Source organism: Mustelus asterias, chromosome 2, assembly GCF_964213995.1.
Source record: "Mustelus asterias chromosome 2, sMusAst1.hap1.1, whole genome shotgun sequence".
Classification (NCBI taxonomy): domain Eukaryota; kingdom Metazoa; phylum Chordata; class Chondrichthyes; order Carcharhiniformes; family Triakidae; genus Mustelus; species Mustelus asterias.
The window spans coordinates 54,852,077-54,873,393 of record NC_135802.1 but is presented as its reverse complement, the minus strand read 5'-3'; the positions used below and the strand labels follow the sequence as shown (position 1 = coordinate 54,873,393).

At 40.9% G+C, this 21,317-nt stretch overlaps 1 protein-coding gene across 5 annotated transcripts in view; it reads right to left on the bottom strand.

Annotated features, from left to right (window-relative positions):
* The window catches only part of akap9 (A kinase (PRKA) anchor protein 9), a 200,873-nt gene that overhangs the window by 16,114 nt on the left and 163,442 nt on the right, over positions 1–21,317 (bottom strand). For all 5 annotated transcript variants that reach the window (XM_078235519.1, XM_078235549.1, XM_078235528.1 and 2 more), the window contains 8 exons: positions 20,111–20,302; positions 18,487–18,651; positions 17,450–17,606; positions 16,543–16,765; positions 16,125–16,275; positions 14,549–15,247; positions 3,692–3,936; positions 2,867–2,978 (listed from right to left, as the gene is read on the bottom strand). In XM_078235519.1, coding sequence (XP_078091645.1) covers positions 2,867–2,978; positions 3,692–3,936; positions 14,549–15,247; positions 16,125–16,275; positions 16,543–16,765; positions 17,450–17,606; positions 18,487–18,651; positions 20,111–20,302 — 1,944 coding nt within the window. The remainder of the gene's footprint in view (positions 1–2,866; positions 2,979–3,691; positions 3,937–14,548; positions 15,248–16,124; positions 16,276–16,542; positions 16,766–17,449; positions 17,607–18,486; positions 18,652–20,110; positions 20,303–21,317) is intronic.

The window sequence follows — 21,317 nt, the reverse complement described above, 5'->3', positions numbered from 1 at the left end:
TCTTGACCTCCTCCTTAGGTTCCCAACATTACAGACTTCAGTCTTTAGCCAATTTGATTTGTTCCAAGTGACATCAAGAAACAGCTGAAAGTACTGGATTCTGCAAAGGCTAGAGGCCCTGGCAGCATTCAAGCAATAGTACTTGGAAGATTTGTGCTCCACGATTAGCTGCTCCCCTAGCAAAGTTGCTCCAGTAGTTACAACATTGGCATCAACCTGACAATGTGGCAATTTGCCAAGGTATGTCCTGCCAACAAAATGTGGAGATGCCGGCATTGGACTGGGGTAAGCACAATAAGAAGTCTCACAACACCAGGTTAAAGTCCTACAGGTTTATTTGGTAGCACAAGCCACAAGCTTTCAGAGCGCTGCCCCTTCATCAGGTGAGTGGGATTTCTGTTCACAAACAGGGCATATAAAAACACAAACTCCATTTACAAAATAATGGTTGGAATGCGAATCTTTACAGGTAATCAAGTCTTAAAGGTACAGACAACGTGAGTGGAGAGAGAGTTAAGCACAGGTTAAAGATATGTGTATTGTCTCCAGCCAGGACAGTTATTGAGATTTTGCAAGCCCAGGAAAGTCGTGGGGGTTACAGATAGTGTGACATGAACCCAAGATCCCGGTTGAGGACGGGACAAGGCCTACGGACAAGCCCTCCGTATACACAGGATCTGCTCAGATGAGGAGGATCGCAATAGACACCTCCAGACGCTGAAAGATGCTGTCATAAGAACAGGATATGGCACTCGACTCAATCGACAGTTCCGACGTGCCACAGCGAAAAACCACACCGATCTCCTCAGAAGACAAACACGGGATACGGTGGACAGAGTACCCTTCGTCGTCCAGTACTTCCCCGGAGCGGAGAAGCTGCGACATCTTCTCCGGAGCCTTCAATATGTCATCGATGAAGGCGAACATCTCGCCAAGGCCATTCCTAAACCCCAACTCTTGCCTGCAAACAACCGCACAACCTCAAACAGACCATTGTCCGCAGCAAACTACCCAGCCTGGAGAACAGTGACCACGACACCACACAACCTTGCCACAGCAACCTCTGCAAGATGTGCCGGATCATCGACACGGATGCCATCATCTCACGTGAGAACATCATCCACCAGGTACACGGTACATACTCTTGCAACTCGGCCAACTTTGTCTACCTGATACGCTGCAGGAAAGGATGTCCCGAGGTATGGTACACTGGGGAGACCATGCAGACGCTACGACAACGGATGAATGAACACCGCTCGACAATCACCAGGCAGGAGTGTTCTCTTCCTGTTAGGGAAACACTTCAGCAGTCATGGGCATTCAGCCTCTGATCTTCGGGTAAGCATTCTCCAAGGCGGCCTTCATGACAACGCAGAATCGCTGAGCAGAAACTGATAGCCAAGTTCCGCACACATGAGGACGCCCTCAACAGGATCTTGGGTTCATGTTACACTATCTGTAACCCCCACGACTTGCCTGGGCTTGCAAAATTTCACCAACTGTCCTGGCTGGAGACAATACACATCTCTTTAACCTGTGCTTAATGCTATCTCCACTCACATTGTCTGTACCTTTAAGACTTAATTACCTGTAAAGACTCGCATTCCAACCATTATTTTGTAAATTGAGTGTGTGTCTTTATATGCCGTTTGTGAACAGAACTCCCACTCACCTGATGAAGGAGCAGCGCTCTGAAAGCTTGTGCTACCAAATAAACTTGTTGGACTTTAACCTGGTGTTGTGAGACTTCTTACTCTGCCAACAAAAAGGCAGGGCAAATCCATCAGAACATAAAACTCTGAAAAGGAATAAGTCCCTGGGCCTGCTCTGCACCAATCTCTCATGCCACATATTCATCGGATGTATCTTTTTATTTCTAATCTTGCACAAATAATTACTGGGAGCAATACAGAAGTCTTTTCTTTCCATTGCTCTCCTAGCTCCCGGAACTCAGGGCCTCATCCCTCTTTCTGCCTATAACATTTTAATAAGAATGCCAATTCCTAAATAATCAGTGTGTTTAACATATTGTAAGCCATGGAAATGGAAAATAGTTTGTGCTATTTACATGGAGAATTTATGTTGTGGGAACAGTACCTGAAGCCATTACCAACAGAAGGTTAGAGCTACTATTTCAAACAAGTGGTTTCTTGATACACTGACTGCAATTTTTGACTCCGAAAATGAAGCATTAATTACATCCTAATTTGTTTTTTTAAGTCATTCATGGGAAATGGGTGTCGCTGCTGGCCAGAATTTATTGCCCATCCCTAGTTGCCCTTGAGAAGGTGATGGTGAGCAAACTGAGTGGCTTGCAAGGCCATTTTAGAGAGCGGTTGAGAGTCAACCGCATTGCTGTGGCTCTGAATTTAGAAGGTACAATTTAAAGACTTGCAGAAATATTGATTTATCTGCGACTAACAAAGCACTAAGTAACTTGCTGTAGTTTTTTAAAAAAACTCAATAATGATAAATTTATGGTATTTTGAATTAGTGGCAAATTGATTTTGTCCATTTCCAGTGGGGAAGCAGTTAGACTCCAAGTGGTGTCTTCGTTAAGGAAATAAGGAAGGTGTGCCCAAGGACATTCAGGGTGCACACCTGCCAATGTGTCAAAATGATTTATTTATTATCTTTTGTCACCCAAAAGTCAACAGTCAAATCTTAATTTATCCAAGCAGGGTTAAATAAGAAAACAACGGACTGAGATATACTTCTACAGTTAAGCTATTCCTCATATTTTATAGAATGTGAAAAAGCTCCATTTTGTTGCATACATTTTCAAACCCAGCAGTAGAAAGATAACTGTTGGATCACAAAATTGAAAACAAAACAAAACTGTATCTTTAGTATAATTTTACCTCACCTCTGGTACAGGGGTTTGCAGATGCTGTAACTGCAATACAACATCCTGAATGTTATTCTGTAGCCAGATCAAATCCTCATCATCTGTGGTTTCAGTGCCGTGCTGCATCCTGCTATGAATGAAAGATTTATTTCAGCCAAATAAAATTATAAAATATGTAAAATTAACACATAACAGCAAACCACGTTAATATTTTAATCTTTTAAATTTTGTTTTCTTTCCTTGCAGCATAGAATAGTCCTTGCGAACAGAGCACAAAATTCCCTCTTCAGACCAGTCACTCAAAGACAGAAATGTCCACGATGTCATTAAAAAGTGTCTGGAAATTCTCAAACAGTTACAAATATTAATTAAATACATTAGTCTAGCTCTATTCAACTAAAGAAAATAGGTATTTACCAGCTAACCAAGATAAAGCTCTCAATCTTTTAAAAATTGTATCTTTCAATATGATCTTCAATATACCCAAACAAAAACTGAACTTTTAAAATAAAATGTGTCCATTGGTCACTGTTCAGATCAAGAGAAATGCATCAAGTAAATACAAAATTTTCCAAGGCAAATACAATCTAAGTGTTTGATTTTTGATTATTTGGCCTTGATTTTTACAGGGAGGGAACTGGGTGTGTGATGAGGGTGGAGGGGATCCAGAAATCACAGGAATGCAGAGGCTCTGCCAAATTTAATGGTTGAATTTCACATGCATTTTATCATTGCATTTCTGCCCAGTACATGGCCAGATGGATAATCTGGCCATCTGCCAGCCTGGAAAAGGAAAGTGAGTGATAGAGGGAAGCAAGCATGGTCAAAGGGACTCCTTTATACCTGGTAGCAACTTTGTTAGCCATCATTCTGAGTTTGGAAATAATCAGCTGCATATTCTGTCTGATGCTCTCTAGGTTAATATTTTCTCCAGATGTGGCTCCACCGTCATCAGTTTCAGTGCCATTCATTGACTGAGCATACCACTGCTTGCTAGAAACTGATGCATCATTTCCAGCCTCTGCAGTTGACAGCTTCTGCTGCATAATCCAGTTTCTCGTTCTATCTGTTGAAAGTCCAACGTTGGTCTGTAGTCGTGCACAGAAATAAAAACCATTTTAATGACTTATTTAAAAAATAGATTAAATGAAGCTACAACTTTCCATTGGCAAAATTCAACTTCTTAGTTTACAAAGCTTTTATAAAAGTGAAGCAACAGTTGCTTGTAGCGGACTTTGAGTATCATTGAAAAAAAGAGACGTCAAAGCTTTTTGTCAGGAGATTCGCAAGAATACCAAATCAAAAAGCAACAACAATTTATACTTCATTTGAAGATTGTGCTGACTGGTAGGGGCATTGCCGTGGAGTATGCATGACTTGACTGTTAACTGCCAAGCTTTGTTTAAATTCAAAGCAGACAGGCTGCCAACTTGCCAACCAATCAGCACTCTCTTCTCGAAGTATAAATTGCTATTCCTTTTACGTTCGGTATTCTTGTGATTGTATTGATGAGTCTAAGATGAAAAACTTTGATGTGTCTTTTTTCAACAATACTCAAGTAGACTTTGTTGTGCCAATGCCTAATTTGAATTAATGTACTATTTTGAGAACACAACTTTACAGTGCCCCTAAAAAAAATCACTAATTTAAGTAGAATTTAGGCATTTTTAGTTGCTTGGATATATTTTTGGGTACTTATTTATGATTTTAAGAAGCCTTGATAAGTTCAAGCCAAAACATTAGTTGACAGGATCTATAACCAGGCATTGGTCACAGATTGAAACTTCAATAACAGAGACTGAAAAATATATGGAAAGGACAAGACAGTGTTGGCAAATTTAAAGGGAAATTAGATAGATACGTGACAAGGAAAATAGCTTTATGACTACCCTGTGTTGGAATGGCATTTTCTGCATTTTGGTACTAACCAGTTGTACCATAATGGTCTCTTTTGAGACTCCATATTCTAATGTTAATGTAAATGTGTAGCTTTATTCAAATCTAATAAAGTGCAAAGAGGAATACACAATGATGTTTGGGGAGTTAACAATTTCCTTGTTGTTCTATCTTCTATCAAAGCAGAAAACTATACTGCCAGTTTGTGTCGCACTTTTTGTTTGGCATCGCACCTGGCAGAACCTGAGCGATATTTTCCAAGAATAGGGCCTTGCTGAAAATATTGAACAATCTCATTCTCTCTTAAACATTAGAACAATGTTGGTTATATTAATAGATTGGGAGTACACTTGGAAAACACACCAAACCAGTTGCACTGCTCCAGAGCTCAACGGCACACAAAACACTAGAAACTGGTGCTGTGACCACAAAACCAGGAATTTGGCCTACAACAGTTGACTTTGCATTTCTTTTTCATCTGTGGACAACTGGTCAAAATGTACCAATGTAAATTTTGTGTCAAGAAATTTGCCAGATAAGCTATGGAAATCTAATATGCATTTAACGCTGCTTGATCTGTTTTATTAAAAACAGAATACTGCAGGTGCAGGAAATCTGAAATGAAAAAGTGCTGGAAAATACTCAGCTCTGACACATCTCTGGAGAGAAAGACAAGTTTTCGACCTTCTGAAGAGCAGTCATATTTACTTGAAAATGTAACACTCTCAATCCATTTTATTCTTGCTCAATTGCATGTTATTTGAAATTTGGGCGGCACGGTAGCAGTGGTTAGCACTGCTGCTTCACAGCTCCAGGGACCTGGGTTCGATTCCCGGCTTGGGTCACTGTCTGTGTGGAGTTTGCACATTCTCCTCGTGTCTGCGTGGGTTTCCTCCAGGTGCTCCGGTTTCCTCCCACTGTCCAAAGATGTGCGAGATAGGTTGATTGGCCATGCTAAAATTGCCCCTTAGCGTCCTGAGATGCATAGGTTAGAGGGATTAGTGGGTAAATATGTAGGGATATGGAGTTAGGGCCTGGGTGGGATTGTGGTCGGTGCAGACTCAATGGGCCAGATGGCCTCTTTCTGCACTGTAGGGTTTCTATGAAATGTACAAAATATTACGGCAGTCAACTTATAAAGACATTTCTTTCCTTGAATAAACAATTGTCAGAAAACTCTTATTGTGAAAAAGTGAAACTTAGAATGATTTATATCACTTCAAGGGTACCTAATTGCATCTCAAGATAGCTAGAAAGAAAGTTGACCATGATTGCAGCCCAATATTTGATTTTATCTTATACAAGGGAGTGTATTAGAAAAAGTTCAAAGTTTTGATTCTGTATTGCAATAATAAGCTTTCCACTTCTGCCTGAAGTCAGGCTTCGCAGTACATTTGATATTCAAAAAAATGATAATTTTTTTAGGCACATAATCGGCTATGCATTTTCCACCCTACATTTTTCAATATTGTATTTATCCTCATTTGTGGACTTTGATTTCAAATCTTTATGTATTTCACTTTTTACCCAATACCAGTCCTCCCTTGGTGGAAAATGGCTTACAGTGAAAACGCAATTCCACAGGCAAACATAGTGCTCTATTACCTCACACAAGGAGTCATTATTTTAGACAGTAGGCTCAGAAGCTCATTTGCCTTGACTTTTGGGAGTAGGGGGGTGATTCATGACGTGCTTCATTTCTTTGAAATGAGATGGACAGCATGTCAAATTTTTGTATCCACCTCATCTACATGATTATAGCATATCCCTGAGCAGCTCTCCTGTTGAACTGGTCTCCACAGCACTGCCAAAGGCCTCTGTGCACTCCGGGGCAGGGGCAATGTTCTGGAAAAGCCACTTGTTTAAAGCAGCCTTCCGTTTTTTAAAGGTGCTATTAAAGGGAAGTTGCAGAAATGCACTGCAGATTGATGAATTATCATATTGACACACTGAGGGGCAAGGAGGATGTCACATCATTCCAGCGATCAGGCTCTCACTTCAGTGATATGCCCTGGATGCACTGGTTAGGCATGCGGAAGCTAGGGAAAAGGTTATGTTTTCACTGGATGTGCAGAAAGCATCCCCATCCCTCAGTAGGGAACGGATGCAGCTGGCAAGGGTGATTAATTCTCAGAATGTTGTGCCCAGGATATGGGGCAGCACTGCCAAAATAATTTTAATGACCTCGCCCGAGTGGTTGAGATGAATGAATGCATCTGCATATCACATCTCACACCCACCATACCACACTCCCCAACCCCTCAGTTCTCAATGCACCACACCCCCATCATTCATCAAGTCAAGATAGAGAAAACACTGGCCTTCTCCCCCTCCCCCACATCTTCATCTGTCACAGCTTACCCTCTGATTTCAGCTTCACTACTGTTTGGCCATTCACACCTTCTATTCTCTCTATAGACTGCCATTAGCACCTCTTCGCCTTTCCCTTTGTTTTTGTGGCTATCACTCATCTTTTATTCCCTAACCCTACAGTATAAATATCTCCCACTTTCCATGTCTTTTAGCTTTGACAAAGGGTCATCTGGACTCGAAACATTAGCTCTTTTCTCTCGTTACAGATGCTGCCAGACCTGCTGAGATTTTCCAGCATTCTCTCTTCTGGTTTCAGATTCCAGCATTCGCAGTAATTTGCTTTTATTTAAGCTAGATGATAGGACAGCTTGTATGCGAACTTCCTGAAGAGCAAGGTTATTGGTGGGTTCTGTTGCATAGTACTCAGAGGAGGACCTCATCAGAAATATTGAACACTGTTGGAGATCCGTTCTAAGATTCTTATACATTGACAGGCCTCTCAGGCAGCATCCAGTCACCTGCTATAAACATGGAGGAGTCCAGTTCCAATGTGGCATAGGTCATCTCACTGCCATGGTGGAAATGGTGAGCAGTTTCCCAATGTAAATTTTGTAACAAGAAATTTGTCAGCTAAGCTACTGAAATTTAGTATACATTTCGCTCTGATTTCTTTTATGGCAGCCATGCCAGACCTACACAAAAGATTCTCTTCTGTAGCACAGGCAGAGACATACTGATGTTTCAATGTGTCAGATGAAGCTCATAAGATTCCTAGCTCCTGTCATCCAGGCACAGAAGGTTGTGGGTACAGGTCTCAGCGCTCAATGGGACATAGACTCTCAGCGGTCCAGAATTTGTGTTCCAGCAGGCTATGAGGATTGCTGAGATGCAATCATGTGGAAATGGCAGAGGCACTGTGGAGCACAAACTTGGAAGCCCTGTATCAAGATTCGCCCACCACTGCCACTCAACCAGCCTCATTTCCTTTTAACCAGCTATCCAACCAAAATTGTTACTGCCCATGCTGGGATGGTATATCAACTCTGGACCCTCAAGACTGTCCTCCAGGGCCATGTGTACTTTCCTACCAGCCACTGGGTTAGCACTATGTAGGAGCCCTAGGCCAAGCAAGGACACATCACATGACAGGGAAACAAGGGTGATTTAGCTACGACCTTTCTTTGTATCAGTGTTGAGCTGCTAGACAAAGTTGTTAAGTGAAGATTTTTGCTTTTGGCCTTTCCTGAATGTTAGCCAAGAGGACTTTGTGATCGTGGTATTGAATTATTGTTGGCGAATGATAAGGTGTGGAGGTTCCTTTAACAGAAGTGAAGTCTTACAATGTGCTCCCTCTTGCTCCATCCAGTTTCAGTTGATGTATGTGATCTTCTATAATAAGCAAAATACTATGGATGCTGGAATCTGAAACAAGAACAAAATGCTGGAAAAACTCAGCAAGTCTGGCAGTATCAGTTGGGAGAGAAAACTAAGTTAATGCTTTGAGTCCATTTGGTTCTTCATCAGAACTAAAGAGGGAGAAATGCATTAGATATTAAATTGTAGCTGGGAGTGATTGCAACTTTAGATGCAGCAACTTTAAGAACAAAAGACAGATGTGGTGTGGGAGGGGGTGGAAGGGAGGGTGAGGGTTATTGCATTGAAACAATAAATGTATGGGATATTTTTAAAAGGGGGTTTAAGATGGAGGAGAAAGGTTGTTAACTCAATGCTGATCCCTGTGTGGACTCTAACATGCCTAATTGCAAGATGAGGTGCTTTGGGGTTTTTGGAATTGGATTTCACTGAAACATTGCAGCAGGCCAAGAATGGACACGTGGACAAATATCGATAAATTTTTCCAGGTCCAGATTTATTGATTTTGCTTTCAATTTCCACCCCTCAATTTCACCTGGTTTATTTCCAACACTTCCCTTCCTTGACCTCTGTGTCTTCACATGCCTTCACTTCTGTTAAAGGAACCTCCACACCTTATCATTCGCCAATTGACTACCAATATTCATTACAAACCTGACTCCCAGTTACCTCAACTACAGCTCCTCACACCCTGCTTCCTATGAAGACTCCATCCCATTCGCCCTGTTTCCCCCGCCTCTATCGTATATGTTCTGATTATGCCACCTTTTGAAATGGTGCTTCTGACATGTCTTTTTTTTTTCCTTAACCAAGGTTTCCCCCCACTTGTGGTTGGTAGAGCACTCATTGGGTTCGACCTATTTTCCCACACCTCTGCCCTCACCCCTTTCCCTCCCTCCCAGAGGCACGATAGGGTCCATGTCCTCACTTTTCACCCCACCAGCTTCCACACTCCAAGGATCATCCTCCATCATTTCTGCCAATTCCAGCGTGAAGCTGGAACACTTCTTTCCCTCACCCCCTGTCAGCATTCTACAGGTATCTCTCCCTCCGTGACACCCTGGTCCATTCCTCCATCATGGCACCTTCCCTTGCAATTGCAAAACATGCAACATCTGCCCCTTTATCTCCTCACCATTCAAAGCCCCAAACACTCCTTTCAGGTTTAGCAACTTTTCAACTTGCAGTTCTTTCAATTTGATCTATTTTATTCACTGCTCCTCTACATTAGAGAGACTAAACACTGGCTGGGTGACCACTTTGCGGAATACCTTTGCTCAGTCTGCAAGAATGACCCAATCCTTCTTGTTGCTTGCCATTTTAACTCTCATGTCCACAAGTCTGTCATTGGTCTACTGCAGTGTTCTAGTAAAACCATCACAAACTGGAGGAGCAGCATCTCATCTTCTAATTAGGCACTTTGCAGTCTTCAGGACTCAACATTGAGTTCAATCATTTTAGACTATGACCTTTCTTTTCCATTTTAAATCCCCTTTTTAAAAATATTCCTCCCCTCCCCCCCACACTAGGCTGTATGTTTTTTGTTCTTAAAGTTGCTGCATCTTGTTGCAATCTCTTACAGCTACAGTTTAATATCTAACATATTTCTCCCTTTCTTGAGTCCTAATGAAGAGCCAAATGGACTCAAAATATTAATTCTGTTTTCTCTCCCTACAGATACTACCAGACCTGCTGAATTTTTACAGCATTCTCTGTTCTTGAATGTGATCTTTGACTTGCCTTCAATTCCAGAAGATAGCGGTTGGGTTCTCAGACTTGTAAGGCATGGATCCTCCTTGGAGCGTACAGCAAAGATCTCCCCGAGTGATTTAACCAGCTAAATCATAGCTTGAGGAGAGTGATGGTGTGCTTCATGGGTCTCATTGAAGACCATCTGACATTTCATATTGGGATGGTGAAAAAGGGTTATTAACTGTGTGTAGCGGAGGTAAGGGTTGAGAATAGCCAACCAGCAGTGAATCCTGAAGGTATCAGTTTGCAGATTGGCACAGGATAAAAGCATCTTGGGTACTACCAAGATTACCTCCTTGCTGTGGGCACACATCAACTGCATTGAGAGTGATAGCACTTTCAGTTGTGGGGAACCCACAAAGCCAAGTGTAGCACATTACCCTGACAATCCACATAATCTTTCATCCTGGTGTTCCCTCCTCAGGGAGGGAAGGATGATGCCTCTGTGACTTCCTTGGTGCTTCCATGCACAGTGAACTACAATATGTTATTGATGTTGCCTGTTCCCACCTGGAAGGATCCAATGTAATTGAATGCAAGGGTATTGGTGACCATTAGTGGACTACCTTCCAAGGGGGCTACCTTCTCCCTTTCTGAGGTGTCAATTTGGTGGGACCTCCATGATGACCTCCTTTGTGAATCATAGTTTTCTCAGGTATTACTCCCAGTGATTGCCATAGTGGTGGTGGTCTTGGAAAACCCTTTGTGGGTAGTGTCTTTTATAGGGAAGAACTCAAGAGTTTGTCTTCTCTGCCTCCCCCTCTTCATGGCCTGCAAATGTTGCACAGCAAGTGGTACTGCAACATCAGCCCTCATGTTACTATTATTTCCTGTCATTCTGTGGTCAGCTAAAAACTGCAAACTGCTCCCACAGTTCATCGCAGTACTCCCACAAAATTTGCATGAGCACAAGAAAGTCAAAAGCACGTCAGCTGCAACTTGCTGACCAGCCCTTTAAATAGGCCATCTTGTTTCAGGACTAAGTAATGACAATTATGCCTGCAGATGCATTGTCAAATTTAGGATCCTGGCATTGCATAAGTTCATTTGGGTCAATTGTGCCATGATATTGCTCTTTCAATGTCTTAAGGGACACACAAAGGACACAACTGTGTGCACTAATGTACATGATACTGCATGGGAAACTGCTAGTGACACATCAGGTAGGCTGAAGGTGCTGCTACTGACTTTCACATGCAGAAACACAGTAAGGGCAGAATTAGGTTTTGTTGTGATTTACCCTCTCCCCACTCCGTATCACAGACGTGTAATTCACACCAGTTATTCCAAGTAGCAATCAGGAGTGAGAACCCTGACCTAGAGAGTATTCAGACAAAAATAGCACCCCAACATTCCTGGTCTCCCATTCAAACAAATCGTGGTCAACTTAGCCCTAATGGCTCTGCCTGGCTATAACGCCAGTTGAATTTACTAACAGCCTCTTTAAAGATATTTTGTTGGGAGTTATTGCCATGCTCCATGAGAGTTCAGAGATTCTCAAACGCACAATTTCCTTCACACTCATTCATGATATACAATGCAAGAAAGTTTACTCTTAAATTTGGAAAGTAATTTCTGACATGGGTAAATAACAATATATATCAAAAGGTCAATCTCTAATTGTGTTAGTCCCATTGAGTATACTCTTTTGTCATAAAATGCAAAATATATTATAGCCACTGACTCATAGTCTGGAGCAAATAAAACTCAATTCTTATTAAAGTGTGAAATGAGAGTTCAAAATTTGTTTTGTTATGAGATATCTACAATTTCATGGAAAGTGTAAATCACAACCCCCAAGCATTCCTAGGCCATAGAATTTAATAATTCTCCTATTATTAAAGCTACATCATTACTGCCTTTTTAAATTTTACTAATTTATTTTTCAGGATTCAGACGATGATGGTATATCTTCACCTGCCATAACTTATTAGCTGCTGAAACCCTCATCTATGCTTTTGCTACCGCAAAACTTTGAATATTCCAATTCCTCTCCTTGCCAGTCTCCTGACTTTCACCCTCAACATAAGAACATAAGAAATAGGAGCAGGAGTAGGCCATCTAGCCCCTCGAGCCTGCTCCGCCATTCAATAAGATCATGGCTGATCTGAAGTGGATCAGTTCCACTTACCCGCCTGATCCCTATAACCCCTAATTCCCTTACCGATCAGGAATCCATCTATCCGTGATTTAAACATATTCAACGAGGTAGCCTCCGCCACTTCAGTGGGCAGAGAATTCCAGAGATTCACCACCCTCTAAGAGAAGTAGTTCCTCCTCAACTCTGTCCTAAACTGACCCCCCTTTATTTTGAGGCTGTGCCCTCTAGTTCTAGTTTCCTTTCTAAGTGGAAAGAATCTCTCCACCTCTACCCTATCCAGCCCCTTCATTATCTTATAGGTCTCTATAAGATCCCCCCTCAGCCTTCTAAATTCCAACGAATACAAACCCAATCTGCTCAGTCTCTCCTCATAATCAACACCCCTCATCTCTGGTATCGACCTGGTGAACCTTCTCTGCACTCCCTCCAAGGCCAATATATCCTTCCGCAAATAAGGGACCAATACTGCACACAGTACTCCAGCTGCGGCCTCACCAATGCCCTGTACAGATGCAGCAAGACATCTCTGCTTTTATATTCTATCCCCCTAGCGATATGGGCCAACATCCCATTTGCCTTCTTGATCACCTGTTGCACCTGCAGACTGGGTTTTTGTGTCTCATGCACAAGGACCCCCAGGTCCCTTTGCACAGTAGCATGTTGTAATTTTTTTCCATTTAGATAATAATCCAATTTGCTATTATTTCTTCCAAAGTGAATAACCTCGCATTTGTCAACGTTATACTCCATCTGCCAGATCCTCGCCCACTCACTCAGCCTGTCCAAATCTCTCTGCAGACCTTCTACGCCCTCCACACGATTCACTTTTCCACTTATCTTTGTGTCATCTGCAAACTTTGTTACCCTACACTCAGTCCCCTCCTCCAGATCGTCTATATAAATGGTAAATAGTTGAGGCCCCAGTACCGATCCCTGCGGCACGCCACTAGTTACCATCTGCCAACCAGAAAAGCACCCATTTATTCCGACTCTCTGCTTCCTGTCGGATAGCCAATCCCCAATCCACGCTAACACCCTACCCCCAACTCTGTGTGACCCAATCTTTTTCAGCAACCTTTTGTGAGGCACCTTATCAAACGCCTTTTGGAAATCCAAAAACACCGCATCCACCGGTTCCCCTCCGTCAACCGCACTAGTCACATCCTCATAAAAATCCAACAAGTTCGTCAAGCACGACCTTCCCCTCATGAATCCATGCTGCATCTCCTTAATCGAACCATTCTTATCCAGATGGCCTGCTATTTCTTCTTTAATGATGGATTCCAACATTTTCCCAACTACAGACGTTAAGCTAACCGGCCTGTAGTTACCCACCTTTTGTCTATTTCCTTTTTTAAACAGTGGCGTAACATTAGCAGTTTTCCAATCCGCCGGCACTACCTCAGAATCCAACGAATTTTGATAAATAACCACTAACGCATCCGCTATTACCTCTGACATTTCTTTCAGTACCCTGGGATGCATTCCATCCGGGCCCGGAGACTTGTCCACCTTCAGTCCCGTTAGTCTACCAAGCACTGCCTCCCTGGTAACATTAATTGTATTGAGTACCTCTCCTCCTACCAACCCTCTATCATTAATATTCGGTAAACTATTTGTGTTTTCCACCGTGAAGACCGACACAAAAAACTTATTTAAAGTTTCAGCCATTTCCCACTATTAAATCCCCCCTCTCGTCCTCCAAGGGTCCAACATTCACTCTTGCCACTCTATTCCTTTTTATATATTTGTAAAAGCTTTTACTATCATTTTTTATATTTAGAGCTAGCCTAGCTTCATAGCCTATCTTTCCTTTCTTTATCGCTTTCAAACTTGAGCTCACCCAAAACCCACATCTTAGCATCCTACTTTCCCATCATTCTTGTTTTCACTGATCTACATCAGATCCTAGTCCTAATGCTTTGATTTAAAAAAATTCTCATCCTGGCACACAAATCTCTCCATGATCTCACCCCTCCTTAACTCCGTACATTATTGAGTATTACAATGCTACTGGAACTGTGTTCTTCCAACTCGTCTGTCCTCTGTAATTTCCCTTGATCTACCACTGATGGCCAAAATGCCTACATCTTAAACCAACTCATCCTAATCTCTCCTGCTTTGGCCTGGTGCCAATTTGTCTGATTATGTTCCTGTGAAATGCTTTCACATAATAACATAATACTGGTATGTCGTAATGACTTTATCATTTTAATTAGGGTAAGTTGTAAAGGTGAGGAATCAGACCATTTTACACAACATACCTTAGTCTGCGACACATTTTCAGTGACAACTACATCTCTGTCCAGTTGATTTTCTGTTTCTCTTTCACTTCTCACTTGAGCAGTTTCTTTTAATACCTGAAGTGCTTTTTTCAACTTTGCTTCCTCTCTTTGCAACTTTAAAACTTCTTGTTTTTCTTTTTCCAGCTGGTCCAGGAGCTCTTTTGCTTGGAGCTGCAAGGAATCCACTTTCTCTAGAATCAGTCTATGCGATTCTTGCTCCTTTAACAGAGACTTCTTATGAATCTGTTGCTGCTCGTCAAGGTGCTGCCTCAACTGAACTGACTCAAGTTTATACCTCTCCATCTCACTAACCAACTTTATTATGCGGTTATGCTGATCTTCTAGCTGGCTCTGTAGTTCCCTTACAAGCATCTCAGATGTTATTCCAGTTGGCTTCAGCATCCCTTCCTGCTTCTCCTCTGCGCTCTGCAGTTGCTTCAAGAGCTGACGTTCTCGTTCCAGTACACTGTTTAACTCATAAGATCTGGTTTTCTCAGCATCTAAGACAATTTGGAGCTCAGTGTTGTGGCTTTTCTCATGTGATAATTCAGCTTCATGTAGTGCTTTCTCAGAATCTAGATTCTGTCTGAGTTCGTTTATTGTCACCCTTTCTTTTTCCAAAGTACATTCCAACTGCAAATATCTTTTCTTTTGATCCTCAAGTGCAAACTTCAAGTCCTGAAATTAAACAAAAACATGCTTTTCTAATCTATTGCTTGTTTCAAATATGCTTTAACTTTCTAATTTCAGGAACATTTGTGACTATTTTACATTGCATATCTTCCTGGTGTTTCAATGCCAATAAAAAACTTGAGTCACAGTTAAATTTGCTGTTACAAGTGAGCAAATTATTTTTGATTTTACTGATATTGGTTAATGACTTCCCATTAATGATAGAACAAAAACACTTCCTTATTTCAACATTAATCAGGATTTTCATTGAAATTTAATTGTCATTTCCACTTACGCAAAAATATGGTAGGAGATAGCTAATTGACTCAGATTTTAATAAATTGTGATTTTGGGTTCAAACTTCATCATAGCCCTTTATTTTCCCAGATGAACTTCAAAATTAAGGTTAAACACAATTAAACTCATGATGACATTTTACTGAAACATTCAAGCACTTTGTTAAATGAGTGGTTCATCTTAACTAGCATCACACACAGGTGGTTAAATGAAATTCCATGAGGCAGAGTACTGAAAATGCAGTTAGTGAAGCATATAAAATCCTTACATACATCATAAAAACAGCTGTAAGCATTACAGAACAAGAATGTGCCTGCCAAATTATTATGGACACTAAACTCAAAGTTTTAATTAAATTAATTCATTTTTGACTCAAATTGCTCATAAATAAGACCTGAATTTAGAAGATCTGATGAAAATTAAAAGTTCTACTTAAAATATGTTATGGATTACACTAAATCTTAGTTGACAGCAATCAAATCAGTCTTGGATTAGCAAAGGTGCAGAAGAGATGACAGCAAATAAATCATTAAGCATTAGAGCACTGCATCTCTGAATAATAGTTGATTGACAAAAGTATACAAACCTCCAATTCCTCTCGGTCTTGCTCTTCTTTTCTATCTACTTTACGTTTTTCCTTTTCCAATGCCCACTGTATTTCCCTTGCCACCTTCTGTTCATTTGTTAGTGCATCATTTAGCATGTCTACTTCAGCTGCCTTCTCAGTCAATTCGACTCTAAAAAGATCAAATGGCCCATGGAACCTATTAACTAGGGTGGCTATTTCATATGATACATTAGAAACTTTAATAGCTCTGGAAAGTTAATGTAAAAATGCAATTACTTGAGCTACTTTGCTGATTTTGCATTAAACTCATCTGATAGATTAAAAAACCCATAATAAGTTATCAATTAAAAATATATTAGTCATTTCAGATCAATATTAGTACCGAATCTAAAAGGAATACGTAAAATTTTGCTTGATTGAACTATTATTGAATTACCTTAGCATTCCCAACTCTTTAAAGTGCTTGTGTTGTGTCTTGAGTGTTGTTTCAAGTTCCAATTTAGTTTGGGAGAGCTCATTTTTCAGCTCTGCCACCACCATCTTCTCCAAATTCAGGTGGTCTTGGAGATCAGCTCCCTTTTCCTTTAGTGCACTCAATTCCATTTGCAACTCGAGAATCTGAGTTTGCTTCTGTTGTAAATTGTTTCCTAGTACTTCCACTAAAAGGGAAAAGATGCATTGGCACATTGCTACAACTAGACTTGAGACACAAATACCGATGGCTGGAGACAAATGCTATCTCATTTTAAAGTCATAATTCTTTACATGGTTAGCGAAACTTGTATCAATTTGGGAGGCAGCAAAGAGTTAGTCATAAGTTAAATGCTTCTGTATAGTGAAAATTCAGCTGGGTAGCTATGGTCGAATTTTACAGTCGTCAGGTAGTTAATTGTCCAAAAGTGTGGTTTCCACTCCCATGGTGTATGTCCCTCTCCCACAAGGGAGGAGCAATGGTTACTGCTGGGAATACAATCTGTCCCCAATGAGCAGGCACAGAGGATGGATCATTCCTCCATTGGACACAGCATGCCTGATAAGAGACATCTTTTTCACTCTCTCCCCTCCCCCCCACCAAGGCCTTGCCGTGTGGAGTGGGTATATCCACCAGCACAGCAGGAAAAGCTCCCTGCAGATATTAATTGGCCATCTATGGACTTCAAATGGCCCAATGGTGTGTGGACCACTCAATATTGACCATAGGGTACTTGCACCACAACACCGCCCCCCCCGCCCCCGCCCAAAACCCTGGTGGGATGGAAGGGGGAGTTGGAGAGAAGATCCAGTCTTAAAAACTCTTCACTATGACATAAATATGATCAATTGTATGGATTATGTAAAAGCACCTTCATTTCGTTGAACACTATTATCTTCCACAATCATGGGCTTCTTGTCACCCTGTTGTACTCTTCGCAGATATGACCAAAGTTCACGTATTTCCATCATCATACTATTTCTATCCGCGGTCATTAAATGTTCCACATCAGCTCTCCTCTGCGTTTCCTGCAGCAAGTAGAAAAGGATCAGATTCTAACATCATCCTTGCCTTTGTTATCTTAAGATTCTCATATTTCAATGCTTGCATGGCCTCCCACCTTAATTAAACTTTAGTTCATCCAAAACTCTGTTGCCCATATCCGATGTCACACAGAGTCCTTTTCACCAATTGCATTGTGCTTGCTAACCAAATGGGTCCTGGTCCGGCAACAGTTTGATTTTGAAATTCTCATGCTGAAGCCACATGATCCCGCTCCTCCAATCTGACAAGTCTCAGAGATCTCGGTGTTCCTCCAAAAGGGCCTCTTGCATAATCCCACTTTCCATCACCATTAAAGGTTTGGAATTTTCCCAATAAATTTTTCTGCTTTTTCAGATCTCTTTTTACAGTTATTCCTGAAAGCATATTTCTGATCAAGTGTTTGGTCATCTGTCCTAATATCTGTATGTGGCTCAGTCTGATAACGCTCCTGTGATGCTTAAAAACTCCTCTTTATACTTTCTTTATGATATTCAGTTTCTATCCGGTGCCATACTTTACCACTTACTTCATGAATCCACACAGTTATTAACTACTAATGTGTAACTTCATCTTTTGTGTAAGTTCAGTACTAGCAGACTAGTCGCCGAATTATTTTTGTACATGATGGCTAGTGTTTTAATTTGAGGAAAACGTAAAGGACCACAAGCTAAACTGAAAATAATAACCGAGTTAATACAAATCTAATTTGGCCATAACAAAATGTCAATGTCAAATTTACTTAGCGCTTCAGTTGTTTTATCCTCAATGTCCAGTATTTAAATAGGATATCTAGAAAACCAGCTGAATATATTTTCAGAAAAGTAGAATTGGTGGACAAAACCCCATTTTAATGTGAAGAGGTACCTGTTCTTTCAATGAGTTCAATAATGTCATTGCATCCATATTATTCAAAGATGAAGCTTGTGCACGAAGAGCAACCATAAAGACATCATGTTCTTTGTTAAAAACATGCTGAACAGCTTGGAGAAGTTCACGCCGCCAGTCTGTGATGTTTTCAGGAGATAAAGTCTGCAAGAAAGATTGCTAACATTTTACATGATACTCCAAGGTAGATATTACATCTGGAGGCTAGGAATACAAATCTTTCCGAAAAATAACACCTAGCATTGTTAATTAAATTTCTGTAAGCAGGTATACTTTTAAATTAGAGGGCACATCTCAGGCTAAAAGGACGATCCTTCAAAACAGAGATGAGGAGGAATTTCTTGAGCCAGAGTGGTGAATTTGTGGAACCCTTTGCCACAGAAGGCTGTGCAGGCCAGGTCATAGAGTGTCTTTAAGACAGAGATAGATACGTTCTTGATTAATAAGGGGATCAGGGGTTATGGGGAAAAGGCAGGAGAATGGGGATGAGAAAAAAAATCAGCCATGATTGAATTGCGGAGCAGACTCAATGGGCCAAGTGGACTAATTCTGCTCCTATGTCTTATGGTCTAAATTCTTTGGATTAGACATTAAATTAATGCCTATTTGCTTGTTTAGACGGGTGCATGTTAAAGGTCCCATGACACTATTCAAAGATATTATTCGAAAGGGAGGAGAGTTCTCCATACATAATGAACAACATCCCCCATTCAATCACCAAGAATACCAAACTATTTCATTGAGGGGCAATGTTTATCTGCATAACATGCTGATTACATATCAAAAATGGATATGTACTTGTCTGAAGAGAAGTGATAAGTTGTGCCATAAACACAGGGGTCCATAGCATCCAATCTCCGGGTAGCAGAGGGGTTATACTCAGGGGAACCCCAGAAGATGCGAGATGGGAATGGCCAAATCTGCTGATGGCTTCCTCTAATTTTTCTCATAACAATGTGACCGAGATTACAAGCTTACTGAAGTTTATTGGATTCAAATTTATGTTCTGCCAATTTCACATGATGCATGCTGACATTCAAACTGCTTTTATAAATATAACACTGAGGTTCCGAAATTATATTGTGGGAAGATGAATATTTGACACTTTGGATGAAATTAATCTGTTGCTTTAGTGGCAGTGACAACTAAAGACTGCTAGAGAGAAGGAAGTCATTTTAGCTGATCCTTCTCAAATGACTAAGGGGACAATGAAAGATTTTAGAGATAAAAGATTGTTGAGTTTGCATTCAATAAAGCTTAATTTCTGGGCTAGCAACAGGAAAATAATTATGAAAGGTTTGTTGTAAAAAATGAATTGGATCATGAATGTCACTAAGTGAAAAGAACCAGTGATTCCAATCTCACACTGTACAAATCTTAATGCCTTCAGAATGGAAAATTGTGTTTGTGGATATTTGCTTGTATGTATGGCAAACACTGACATAGACTAGTTGGGCTTAATGGTCAGTTTTTGTAACTTCTTTGTGTTTTCATGTATAACTAGGGATGGGCAATAAATACTGCTTTGCCATTGTTGCTACATTTTTAAAACAAATTTCAAATAAATAGCATTAAAGCCACTATTCAAATGTTTTGTTCTTACCTTGGCTTCCCCAGTCCCCTGAATGTTGGCAAGTACATCTTTAAGTGACTGCACCATGTTCAAAAGTTCCCATTTTTCCTGAAGCCAACTCTCTGGGTGATTTTCTATAGCTTGTTGTTGTCCTTCTAAGTAGGGGGATTCTGAAAGGGTCAACACCTGCATACCCTCTTGATGCACGTCATGAAGTAAAGACTGTACAAGATTGAAAGAGAATGGATTAATAATTTAGTCAGTTATCTGGTTACTGAAGTAGATTTCTTCAATAAACAATCTATAATAAAAATTGACCAACCATTCTTCAGCAACTTACAGAAAAAATGATTTTATGCTTCAAGACTGCACCAATGTTCAGCAGCATTTGTGACTCTGCAGATACTGAAACAGTCCATGTACAAGCAGAGCAAGACTGGACAATACCCAGGCTTGAGCTGCCAAGTATCCAGTAACATTTGCGCCACATAAGTGTTGGATAATGACCATCTTCAACAACAGAGAATCTAACCATCTGCCTTTGACATTCAATGGCATTACCATTGCTGAATCTCCCACTATCAACATCCTGAAGGTTAACTTTGACCAGAAATTGAACTGGACAAGCCATATAAATACTGTGGCTACAAGAGCAAGCTAGAGGGAAGGAATTCCACAGCAGGGAACTTACCTCTTAATTCTTAAAGCCTGTCCATCAAATAGGGGAATTTCACAGTAACTTCATTGCAGTGTTAATGTAAGCCTTACTTGTAACTTATAAATAAACTTTACTTTATCTACAAGGCACAAGTCAGGAGTATGATGAAATACCCTCCACTTGCCCGGATAGCTGCAGCTCCAAAAACACTTGAGAGCTCGACACCATCCAGGACAAAGCAGCCCACTTGATCAGCAAATGTTTCACAAACATTCACTCCTTCGACCACTGATGAACAGTGGCAGTGGTGTGTACCATCTACAAGATGCACTACAGGAACTTGCCAAGTGTCCTTAGGTAGCACTTCAAACCCAGGATTGCCACATCCAGAAGGGCAAGAGCAGCAGACACATGAGAACACCACCACCTGGAAGTTCCCCTCCAAGTCACTCACCATCCAAACTTGTCCATTCCTTCATTGTCTCTGGGTCAAAATCCTGGAACCCCATCCCTAACAGCACTCTGGTGTACCTACACCTCAGACTCCAGCGGTTCAAGAAGATAGCTCACCAATACCTC